At 35.1% G+C, this 13,043-nt stretch overlaps 1 protein-coding gene across 1 annotated transcript; it reads right to left on the bottom strand.

The window, feature by feature from the left end:
• Window positions 1-3,317: 3,317 nt before the first annotated feature.
• Window positions 3,318-9,901, bottom strand: LOC112519128 (importin subunit alpha-2-like). Its single transcript, XM_025127112.1, has 12 exons — window positions 9,853-9,901; window positions 9,467-9,723; window positions 7,067-7,163; window positions 6,869-6,960; window positions 6,668-6,799; window positions 6,371-6,556; window positions 6,129-6,292; window positions 5,968-6,046; window positions 5,748-5,876; window positions 4,912-5,039; window positions 4,453-4,821; window positions 3,318-3,786 (listed from the first exon to the last, which is right to left on the bottom strand). Exons 2-11 carry the CDS (start codon window positions 9,680-9,682, stop codon window positions 4,455-4,457), a joined length of 1,590 nt encoding a protein of 529 aa, XP_024982880.1. The 5' UTR covers window positions 9,683-9,723; window positions 9,853-9,901; the 3' UTR covers window positions 3,318-3,786; window positions 4,453-4,454.
• Window positions 9,902-13,043: the final 3,142 nt, after the last annotated feature.

Genomic DNA, 13,043 nt, shown 5'->3' with positions numbered 1-13,043 from the left:
TTTAAGAGTTTTTAAGAGTTTTAAGAGTTTTTAAGAGTTTTAGCCAAATGCTTTATAATATAGTATAGATATTCATTATTGGTTTATAAGCTCGATGTTAATAATATTTTTTATTGTATGATTTATGACCATATGAATATACTTGGCTCGAAAAAATGTTTGCTTGAATGGTTCGGTTCGACTCGGCCTGAAAAGTTTAATCAAGTTTTCGAACAAGCTAAGTCGAACATTAGTGTTATAAACCTCGGTTCATTAAATTAAACGAGTTTTATTTTTTGACCGAGGTCAACTCGAACTCGATAATTATTAAGCCTGAGTTCGAGATAAACGAGCTCGAGTAGCTCCTTGTAAGCTCGACTCGCTTACACCCATACCATTCAATAATGCATATAAGTAAAGTCAGTAGACATGCAATGTTAGAGCATCTGGGTTCAAGTCCAAGTGGCGGCATGCCATCTTAAATCTTAAAATCTTATATTATTCTCATTTGATCTCTTTTGTAAACAATAAGAATTAAGAGGCTATTCGGTTCGTTTTCCGTTAAGTCATGTATGAATAGAATTATCTGTAGTGATAAAGCTGTATAACTGATAAGTTGTTGTTTGGTTGTTATTCTGAATTAACAATATGAATGGTGAAAATGACTATTTTACCCTCTGTTTTACATTGAAGGAAAAATCAATACTAAGCAATTATTATCCCCATACATATTCATAAGGGTAGGAATGGAAAGAGGAAGGTTGAGCGTATATGACTCTAGTAACAGGGCTGAGCGAATAAGCCCATTTCTGAATCAATAAGTCATTTCCGAACAACAATGTATGGCTTACGGAATAAGTCATACATCTTATACAGTCCATTAAGCTGTTACCGAACAGCCCCTAAGTTTTTTAAAACCATATATATTACGAAAGACGAAGTAGAAATCTATTGCAAGGATACCAAGGGGTCAAAAATGCAATATGTTAAGAGTAGGGAGTAGATTTGATAGTGCACCACAACCACATGGACTAAAAGTGTAATTTACTTTTTTCAAAATTATAGGCGGAAAACCCGGTCAAGTCTCCATGTGAGACTGATATAATGAAACGACGTCGCTTATATCACATTGGGAAAATGGAGTTTACAAAGCATATTTTATTCCGTTAAAGAAATAGAATTAAATATATATTTAGTGCTTCTTTTAAAAATATACCAAGGATCCAGTTTAACATATCCTTGACAAAAACATCTAATAAAAATTATTTTTTATTGATACATATTACTTAAAATTCAAGATTACAAGTAAATTGTGCGTAAATACAAATTATTAAAGCTCCATATTTGATTCGTATAACTAACTGTAGATAATCATAATCAAATACAAGATAAACATCTCATTTTAAATATAAAAGATATAAAATATAATTAAAATAATTATTGAGTTCTAACTATATACTTAATTATTAACTTTATAAAAAAATTATATCGTTAAACAAAAAATAAATTATAATAAAAACTTGAACTAAAAAAATTATACAAAAAACAAGAACTTTTGAATAGTTAATTTGATATTAATATCGATATATTTTTTTAAATTTTTTATAATATCTTTAAATATATATTTTATTCAAATATTCAAAACATTATGACTTCCTCAAAACCACATAAAACCATATTATATCGACAAAAACAAAAAATAAAACGAAATATTAAAATCGAATTGTATCTCGCTATATTTTGCGAGTAACCTTCTATTCTAAAATAATGATAATTTGGCTGTTTTTCTTTAACATTGAAATAAGTATATCATGAAAATTGCAATTAGATTATATAAGATAGTAAGAACACAAATAATATGACATACTTAACACCTATTTATTAGCAGCTTAATAAGCTTAATGACTAAATGAGACTCATAGTTTATTTAGTCAGCTATTCATCAGTGTTTGGTAGTAGTTTAATGATATAAAATATGGTTTATTCAATAAATTTCTTGAGAGAGCTTTATGTATAATTTTTTTTTTCCAAACTTGCCTCTTCCAGCTAAAAAATACTAATTCCATCTACGAAAAACGCTTTTCGATCTATACAGATAGATTAATATACATCGAGAACTTAATCAGTACGATTAGTCCTCTTATTAAACATAAAATCAAACAATTCGAAATTCATAAAACAAATGGACAAATACTAATATTATTCTTGGTAAACATCTTCAAAACGATGGAAATAGACTCCATAAACATCTTCAAAACGATCACCTTTGATCACTCGAAAACAATTTTACCTTTCGACTCGACATGTTTTTCAATTCAATAAAATCTCAGCCAGCCCCTTCGTATACTGGACTGAAACCAACTGGCCCACCTTTGCATCTCTTCAAAACTTGACCGCCACTAGACCATTGTGTAACCAAACTATGTGAGATGTTATGACCCGACCTGACTGGACGACTCAACCCGAACTGACCAGGATTGACTTTGACGCATTTCATCTTGCTCTGAAAACCCTGCAAGTTCAAACCAACCAACTCATATAATAAGGGTTAACAAGAGTTTAATTCATATTCCCAGAAACCTAAATATAAGTAACAGGAAGGTTCACTGTTTTCTTCATCCTAAATGATGCACTTGGACTTGATTCTCATCTTAGAGGTGTTTGGGATTGTTTATAAAAACAATTTATTGACTTATTCCGATGTGATACCGGTAATAAGCACTTTTGAGTGTTTGAATAAAACATAAGTTGTTTCAAATAAGAAATCTCAAACACCCTTAAGGGTAGAATGGTAACTTGAAAAAAATCAACTTTCTAATATGTTATGGTATGTCCCGTCTCGTCAGTTCAATGTCCAAAATACCCCCCTTTATAAAGACAACACAAAGGAATCTTGCAAGTTGTTTGTAGTATTTCATTGAAATTTCTAGATCTCAAATCTAAACTTCCTTTCAAATCAAACACGAGATTAGAATAAAATTTAGTTCCAAATTCTCTTAATAGGCCTAAGGTCCATTTGGTTTGTAAGACCATTTTCGAGTGATTTGAATTTCATGGAGGGACATGGATTAGAATGGATCTGAAATCATTGATGTGTTTAATTTGTAGGATTTGAAATAGAATTGGATTTCATTATTTATAAAAATAGTTAAATTACATTTTTTTTTATTAATTACAAAACAAATGTTTTTAACATTTTCTAAACCTTGTTGCATATAATCCTACAAAATCCCATGAAATCTCAAATCAAAATTCTATGTTTGAAGGATTTCAATTAAATCATAGGATTTCAAATCCAAACAATTCAACAAAAAATTGAAATTAAGTCATACAAGATAAGATGGAATACAAATCATTTGACATAAAACAAAGAGTCAACGAATTTGAATATAAATCAAACATTTCGAAATTCAAAAGCAAATGGACCAAAACTTATGTTCTTCTTCGTTCTTCATTCCTGGCATCATAAACCTTCTAAACGTGTGAAAAGAAATATGAAAAACAACCTGACCTGAAAAATAGACTCCGTATACCATTACCACCCATCGTTCGAACCCTACGACCACCCTTCCATCACTCAAAACAATTTTTTCCCTTCAGACCCCGACTCCCTAAAAATAAGACCTCGGCCAATCCCTTTGTATACTGGACTGGAACCCACCTTTGAATCTCTTCATGACATGACCGTCACTGGACCATCGTGTAACCAAATTACACAAGACGCTCTGAAGCGACCCGACCCGACCCAACCGACAACTCGACCTGACCTTTGACGCCACTGATGTATTTCATCTTCCTCTCAAAACCCTGCAAGTTCAAATTAACCAGCTCAGATAATCAGGGTTGTCAATGATGCACTTGATTCACATATTAGCAGTAGAATGGTAATATGAAAAAAGTCAACCTAAAGGCTTCTCGACTTTCAAATGAACGAAAAGGAAAGACCTTGTCGTTAGGACATAATTTCTCTTGAATTTTGCAAACTCAAACCAGGATCTCCTAATTACCAACGAGTGGATCTAACAGTGTGCATTAGGTATAAGATGGGACTGGACGGACGGACACTCGGACAGGCAGATGAAGAAATTGTAGAAGGTTTTAGAGATTTAAATTGACATGGGTTAATTCAGTAATTTGCAAATCTTTGTTCCATCTCCGTGATTTTTGTTGCAGCTATCTTGGTGGAACCAAAAAATGCAATTTTTTGTCCCATTCATTCCCATCATTTTGCCAATCTAGTGCGCGCCAAACGTGGGACAAAGAGTTTTTGTACTGTTATGTTCTATTCTCTTCATGGCATCAGTTTTAATGTCCAAAATACCCCTTAACAAATACAAGGCACATGAATCTTATGTAAGGATCATCAAACGGAGCAAAAAGTAACTTAAGAGAAACGTAGCATTTGCTTTGGGCAATTTCAAAAAATATATAGAGAGAAAGGAAATGAATGCAAGAAAAGGAAACTGAAATTACCTTCAGCTGTTAAAGTTGAATCCACCAGATGGAACTTGAACACCTCCACCAAAGTTGAAACCAGGCTGAGCACCATCGCCCACAGTTTCATCTTCCTCCTCCAACCAATAAGTCTCCAGAATCTTAACAGCCTTCTCATAAATTTCGTTGTTGTCGTGACTTTGCAGATTCTCGATCTTTTCTAATCCCTCAGCATCATCTATCATCTGGGCATAGAAATTAACTTCACCAGTGTTACCCACATTCTTCTCCATTTCCCCTACCTTAAGGATGTTCTCGAGCCCTTCTAAAGAGACGGTCACTATCCTTGGATCCGGACATATAAGAAGATCGCACAAGGGTTTTATACAACCTTGACTCACCAAATACCTAGAAATAATAGCACACTTAGAAGTTTCAGTACGTATATTAACATAACGGGGGTATAATTTTGTGAAGGATGTTAAAAAGAAAACACACTTTATTTGCTCATTGCTACCACCAGAAGTCGCATTTGATATTGCCCATGCGGCCTCTTTTTTTATATCAAATTCAGCTGTCTGGAGCAGATTGACCAGGGGAGAGATTAATCCAGCCTCAATGACAGCCTGTAAATTAAAATAGAAAAGAGCAAATCGTTATACACTGGTGTCAAAAATTTGCACTCATTTTATAACAAGGTTAAGTTCCAATAAGAATGAAAGTTATGGCGAGAAGGGTAAGAAGTGATCTCCATCCTTGGATCAATCCTAATTGAAGATCAACATTAACGAGATGCACCGGATCAATTCCTGTATCAAGCACAATTCATGAGGTGGGGTGAGATTAAAAGTGATCAAGGATCTAGTTCCCTTCTTACGTTTCTCGCATTAACTCCTATTCTCACACAATCCTTCGTCCTTTATAACACTGAACCATAAAACATCCGAAAGCCCTTCGATTTCCCTTTTAGAGATATGGTGAGTTTGCAAGGAAATCTATTTGTTTGCCCCTTGAACTATTAAATGATGTAACCAAACTGGAACCAAACATATATATGGTGAGTTTACAGGAACAAGCATATATTCTTCCAACGAATTGCATCAAGAACACGGTTATGATAGTGATAGTCTGATAAGCATGCATATGGTAGGCCATTGCAAACTGGTTAGTGCAATGCATGGTTACATAAACGAAATACTTCAAAGCAATTGGGGTAACAATCAAATAGTGCTAAATCGGATAAAATATATGAAGTAAGATGACTCGTTTACATAGAATATGCAAAGAAAGCACGACACAAGGGAATCAATGATTAGACAATGCATGTCCTTCACCTGTATTTGTTCATTGTTTCCAGCAGTGATGTTCGAAATGGTCCAACAGGCTTCCTTCTTAATGCTCTTTTTGTGATTATTGCTCAACAAGCTCAGCAGGCAGGGAAGTGAACCATGCCCTATAATATGCTATCAAACGAAAAAATGTGTCATCTCAATTGCAATTGGAATGTAGAAACAAAAACTAATCTTTAATATATGAACTCTCACAAGATCATACCTGAGTTTGGACATCATCACCTGTCACGATGTTTCCAATAGTTCGAAGAGCAGGGATGAGTACAGAAGGAGATGGATGACTGAAAATTTGACAAATTCATCAAAAATCTAGATCATTTCAATGCAAAAGGTGGATCAAGCAAAAAATTAAGCACAACTCACGTGAGAAGCTCAACAAGGCGTTTGCAGACACCAGCATCGATCACAGCTTGAATTTTGTCATTCGTACCATCAGACAGATAGGAGAGAGCCCAGCATGCATCTGTCAACACCTCTTCATCATTTGAGTGAACAAGACACTCGAGGGCTGGAAGAGCTGGCCTCGTCTGCAATCCAAAAGGGTTCAGTATGACAAAATAGTAATAACTATTACAACATATATATATATACATAGAGTAAACAACCTGCTCAAATGGAGGCTGCGGTTTTCCTCGACAAAAATTCGATAATGTCCATGTGGCATTTCTAAGCATGGAAAGCTTGGCATTCTCCTTTAGCTGAAAAAGCAAAGGCATCAAAGCACCTTGGCCAAGAACGAGATCACGGCATCTAGGAGAATCACCAGCAACGTTTCCAAGTGCCCAAACAGCCTGCAACAAAGACATAATCATATATGAGAAATTGACTCCGCATCTCCACCTTGTCTAGACTTAAAAGATTATCTCGACTTTCAAGATGAACTACCAGCTTCCATCCATTACCTGCTCACGCACATCATCACTTGGAGAAGCTAGAAGCTTAACGAAAATGGGGACCGCCCCGTGATCAATTACGACCTTTGTGTTCTCAGAGGTTCCTGATGCAATGTTTGTGAGTGCCCAAGCAGCCTCAAACTGTTACAAATCAAAGTTAAGATTAACAGCAAATAAACAAACAGAAATAGAGGCAGATAATGGCATTACCTGAAGCTGTGGAAAATCCTCCCTCATTAAAAATTCGACAAACCGAGGTACAACCCCAGATTGTATAACTTCCTCAATTGGTGGGCTCCGTTCTGTGAAACAAAATTCAGCTAATACAATGAGCTTCGCACTAATACAAATATCTAAAGAGAATCTATTTCTTGCAACTGAAGGTAAATATAAAAGCATAATAGATACCTATAGAGAGCAATTTACGAAACTGAGTAGTTGCCTCCAGCTGCATATTATTATCATTGGAATACACTCCAGCAACCATATTAGGAAGGCTCTCTAACTGCAATTGAAGCAACACCACTTAACAGTTCAAATGACAGAATGATGACACACGAACCGAATCTATAATATCCTTATGCATGCAGACAACATTATTCGTAGCTAATAATATAACACTAAATTCAAGAGTGTAACGAACGAAATTTATTTAGTTCATTGCATGAATATGAATTTAAGAGGCAATTCAAACACATTGAATAAGCTATTAAAGACATATATAGATTATAGAGCTGGAAAGGAAGCGACCGAGCAAGCTCAAACCATCAGAATGCCATCTCCAAATGTTAGGGCTGCAAATAGATTAAACTACTGAAAGGATCATTCACCTTAATTTGCTCTTTTAGTCTTTTCTATTGCAAAAATAACATCATCTTATTAACACACATCCAATTGCAAAACGACACACTATAATAACGAACACAAAAGCAGTTACTATAGCTTCTGATTCTTCCTCTCAATGAATTTGGACAATGCTATATGCACCCCTTTTATGTCAAAATCATGTATTTTGAATGTAGAAAGCAAGTCTTGATGTTGACGTGTGTGAAAGGGAATCAGTAGATAAAGGGTCAGGGCCTGCCCTGGCCATAGGCCCAAGGGGCGACGACCCAGGGCAGCATAAAGCCCAAGGGCATCAAAATTTTAAAGCCCAATGTATATATATAGGTTCAGTTTTCATTTGGGCTAAAAATGTTACCGTCTCGCTCTCGCTCCTCGCTCACTCACGGTCACGGACAATCGCAATCTGCCTCTCTCGGCCTCGCCTTGCCTTGACAGTTGACACAATCTCGCTCTCGGCCTCTCGCTCTCTCGGCCGTCTGCGTGACTGCGTCTTTCTGCCGTCTGTGATTTGCTCTTGCTCGCTCTCAGCCTCTATCGACTCGCTCTCTCTCGCCCTTGACACTTGTGAGGTTAGGGACTTAGCCACTTAGGGTTATTACTTATTTTATTTTTTAAGTTTCTAATTCTTGTTTGATTGCAAAACCTAATGGTTAACCTGGCCAAAGCTTTAAGATTACCACTAAGATCTTCTTTGTGCTTTCTCTTGAATTCTCGGACAAAATGATTAACCATTTTGTTATCAAAATCCTCGCCTCCTAGATGTGTGTCACCACCTGTGGCCTTAACCTATGGCCAGGGCCGGCCTTGGTGTCATCTCCAGTCATCCGGAGACTGCCAAGGAGACCGCCCAGTGAAGAAGTCGGCGTATGAGCTTTTGTTTCCCCGTGCCATGGGTTTTGCTCCTTACGGTGAGTATTGGCGTAACCTTAGAAGAATCTCGGCCACTCATTTGTTTAGCCCTCAAAGGATATCGAGTTTTGGGGGTTTTAGGGAGAAAATTGGCCTAAAAATGGTGTATCAGGTTTCTTCTTCCATGGACAGTAACGATGTTGTGGAGGTAAAGAAGTTGCTCCATTTTGCTTCTTTAAACAATGCGAGTCTGAATTACCATCATGAATTTGTAGAAGCCCCATTTGACTGTTTTTGGAGATAGGGGTGCGATCAAATGTTAAAATTGGATGAGTGACATGATTTTATTGTGTTTCTATTGTTCTTATGTAGAATGTCTTTCGTTCTTTATGGGTTTGTTGTTATACACTTAATTTGATGCATATTCTACAACTAAAGACAATTCCATGCATGAGGTTCATTTCTTAAAATCTTTTTATCATATTATTGTTCTTAACTATTTATGTTTCAAGCCTTATCTAAAAACCTATAAATAGTTAAAACTATGTTGTTATCAATAATTGGCATCTTGATAACCATATATCTGCATAGATTTCATTTGTGAATAATGAATACCGATTATTCATGTTGTTTTAAAGTTAAAAATATTCTTATATATACTTGTGATTGAATTTTTTTCACTATAAGGGGCAATTTCTTGACTTTCCGCCGTGAGCATCCAAAATTTCAATGATATAGCATTTGGCACACCGGTATAACTATATAAGAAAATGGAAAGGAAACTTATGCATCCAAAAAATGACATAGCTATGTCAAGTCATCTACATCTGATGGAAGAATTAAGAAAAACATGGTGACATATGTGACAAAATAAAAAAATTAAGCCTATTAAATAGCACACGCAACAAAGCTCTAAAGCTAGTATATAGACCTCGTCTCGTGTTGATATTATTGATCTACAGGACCCTGATGATTATCTTTACTTGTACGCAAATATTTGATGGGAACTGATTAAAAGTAACGCCACGAATGCGTCGAATCATATGCATCCAATTGTACATTTACCGAAATCAAATAAACTGCAAGTAGAAAAAATCGGAAACGTAACAAAACCTTTTTGTCGATGGTGGAAGTTTGAACGGGTGCACCACCAGACAGCGGTTGTGACGACGACAGTACTTGACGCTTCTTAAGCAAGTTCTCTTCTCTTTTGTTCTTACGGATCTCAACCATATTGTCCTCCCTCCGCCGCCTTCCTTCCTCCGCATCTACAGACACCTTGTAACGGTTCCGGCGAACCTCAGTCCTTGCACTAGGCCTCAGTGACATGATTGACTGCTAAATGATCTCACTAAACACAAACGAAAACCCTAGATATGCAAATACATATGCAAAAACAGGTTGATTTAGCACAAAATTCAAACCCAAGACATGAACATATGTGCAAAAGAAAACGAATCGATTAGATATCGTTGATCTATGGAATAACCGAAACATACCTGAAGAAAAGGGGACACTTCAGAGACGAGAGGAGAGACGAGAAGAGAAGAGAAGAGAAGGGAGGGATCCACTTGATATGCCAAGATTTGAAGTTTAAACGGAAAACTGAATAAAAAATAATATAAATAAAAAAATAAAACGGAATGATTTCCATTTCCTTTTTTCTCGTTAATTTATACTTTTAGTCCTTGTAGTTTACAAAGTTTTCACTATCCATGTAAAGGTTTGGATTCAAGTGATAAAATTGAATTCTTCGGTTCTTTATTTTTAGTCAAAGACTATGATACCGTTAGATCAAAAGCTCTTTGGTAGAAAAGGCTCGGTTTTATAGGGGGTAAAATCTTTTTATGATTGTATAGTACCATTGGTACTCCATCGTCGTTTTTTAACAGAGTTCGGTGAATGACTTCATTAACGATTGGAGTTACTTTCCTAGGCTCTTGACGACTAAGATTTACATACAATTAGTGAAGCTCCCTATACCACATGCAAATGGCTTCCCTGAAGTAATCAAGGGTTTTTAGATGATTCTCGATAAGTTTGGTTGTTTAGAATAATAAAGTGATGTCGTTGTTTCATCTTTAAGGGATAAGGTGATCGTTTTCTTGTTGCTGTAGAGTAGGTCGTGACACTTAAGCGGTTAGTGACATGGACGAAAACCAAAACGAAAACATTACCTTGAAAGTGTGTTTTTTATGTAATAAATGAATTGTAAGTAAGAAAAAAAAAACAACACATAAAACAAAAGGACTAAAACTGTAATTTACTCTTAATAATAATTTATAATAACATAATGAACTATTTACGATTATACCCTCCCCAGATTCGAATTTGAAAAATACAACCACTTGAAAGTTGAAAGTATGGTAGATGCCAGGTCAAAGTTAAGTATTGCCACCTCATCACCAAAATATGACGGTTGTAACGTGTTGCATATCCACACGTCACGGAAAATAATTATTTTTATTTATCATCAGAATAATAATTTAATTTAATATTTCTTTTTAAAAAATATATAAAAATAAATCATAAAGAAAAATGTCATAGATGACATGTATAAACAACCCCACAAAGTGTCGTATAAAACGTTTTTTAACAAAAAAAAATTATGAAACCATTAAGCATGTTAAAATAAATAGAATAATGATAAAATTAGGTTGTTTATCGGTTGAAATCCAATGAATTTATATGGATCCGATCTAATTATCCATTGGATGTTAGATTTTGTCATCCGATCCGATTCAATCCAAATCCAATAAATGGTTGGATCGGATTGGTTTCATCCATTGGTTAACCATTGAGTTAGATTGGATTCGTCCAATCTTTTAATCTAATATTCAACCAATTATTCATATATTTTCTTAAGTTATTACAAAACAATGTACATAAATATCAAATAAAAAAATTGTAAATGTTAATAATTATATATATTTATTAATTGGATGATAACTGGATGGGGAATTGAATGGTCATTGGATTGGATTCATTCGGTTTTATTGGATGTTTGATTGTCATCCAAGACCCGACCTATCCGATTTGGATGTTGAGATTTTGGATCCGATTACAATTGGATATTCAATTATGGTCGGTCGGTTCTAATTGGATCATATGACTTTTTACATACCCCTATCTTTTATAAACTGTCAGTTATGCTGACATCTTTTCATTTAGTAAAACAATTGATAATTATATGTAAACATAAAATACAAGACGATTCATCAATGATGAATTACACGAAAACACGAGACTTGTAAGAAGCAATGTTTGTTTGCTTTTGTGGAAGCTGGATTGTTGGAATGAAACTGATTTTGTGAATACAAATCTCTTCTTATACGTAAATGGGTTATATATCACAATTGTGTATCATGACATCAATTTAAGTTTGCTGTCATATTTTATAAACATCAACTAACTTATAAGTTATCTTATTTTTGAACTGTGTGATTGTTTTTGGTGGATCCACACATGGACAATGGATCAAAGGACAAAAGAAAGCCATGTGGCAATAATTAATGAAGATAATGGATATCCAACTCATGTTGCTTTATTTTTTTATGAATCTATCAATCGACATGTATCACAATGATTATTGCTTTTCTCTTAGTTTTCTGCAGTTGTGTGTCTACACTTATGTGTTGTGTGTTCGTGTTTATGTGTTTGTGCTTAATAGAAAATGGTGGTGTTTGCAGGAGTTGGAGTGCAGTATTGGTCGGAGATGGAGGTTGTGTTGGCTGGAAATAATGAAACATGTCACGTGCAGTGGTGGACTTACATAGTTTGGTGTGGGGGGAAAGGCCCCTACTCAGAGTTCAATTCGTTTTCCAAATAATTTAGGCTTGTGTCTTTAGTTCCTTCAATCACGTAGGACGGTTTCTCCTAGTGGCCCGCAATCTGTTTTGATGAAACTCACCACTTCCTTGTTTGACAGTCGTTCTCCTGCACATTGATTGTTATGTTTGTTTAACAGAACCGCTTAACATGTAAAACGAATAACCCGAAACCAATTTAGTTCGGGTGGATTATTCAGTTTCAGATTTTTTATACTCCAAGGACCAACAGTCAGCTAAATTTCCGGATCCACCATTGTTTACGTGTGTGGTTTGTTTATGGGTTTGGGTATGTGGGCATGATTGAAGAAAACTGACGTAGGTTTGGTTTTGGTTTTCGGTTTAAGAGGGCCTCATAGCAGATGAACGATGAAAACAAGGTGGCCGTCGGAAAAGGCACATTTGATTTGGTTGGCTTTACCAATAGGTGATCATGCAATTGTGTATTAGGCAAATTATTGTGTGAGAAGATAAGTTATGGTGAAAAGTGTAAGAAAATATCTGAATATTTGATTACTTTTAATATCATACCCACTAATGAATCTCACTTTAGAAGGGAATTGATTTGATGCACCTTGGTGCACATCATTAATGTTGACATTCAATTATGATTGATTCAAGGGTGAAGATATTTTCCTACGTTTCTCACCATAACTTATCTTCTCACCAGAAACCAATCATCATGTATTAATATAATATATATGTGTGTGTGTGTGTATATATATATATATATATATACTAGAAGCGTACTCGCGCAATGCACCGAGATACATCGTGATTTTAATATTTTATTTTATTCTTTATTTCAGTCGATGTTATAATATGACTTTATGTGATTTTGAGAAAGCGATGATGTTTTTATT

Source organism: Cynara cardunculus (assembly GCF_001531365.2).
Source record: "Cynara cardunculus var. scolymus isolate 2C chromosome LG 10, CcrdV1, whole genome shotgun sequence".
Classification (NCBI taxonomy): Eukaryota; Viridiplantae; Streptophyta; class Magnoliopsida; order Asterales; family Asteraceae; genus Cynara; species Cynara cardunculus.
Note: the sequence above shows the minus strand (reverse complement) of the source record. Positions and strands in the feature narration are given on the sequence as shown.

What these genes read in the sequence shown, in the direction of transcription:
- LOC112519128 (XM_025127112.1), bottom strand. Translation starts at nt 9,682, where the DNA reads ATGTCACTGAGGCCTAGTGCAAGGACTGAGGTTCGCCGGAACCGTTAC. An exon ending in TCGTAAATTGCTCTCTATAG is followed by an intron (nt 6,961 to 7,066) that starts GTATCTATTATG and finishes TTTGTTTCACAG; the next exon opens with AACGGAGCCCACCAATTGAG. An exon ending in CGCCTTGTTGAGCTTCTCAC is followed by an intron (nt 6,047 to 6,128) that starts GTGAGTTGTGCT and finishes TCAAATTTTCAG; the next exon opens with TCATCCATCTCCTTCTGTAC.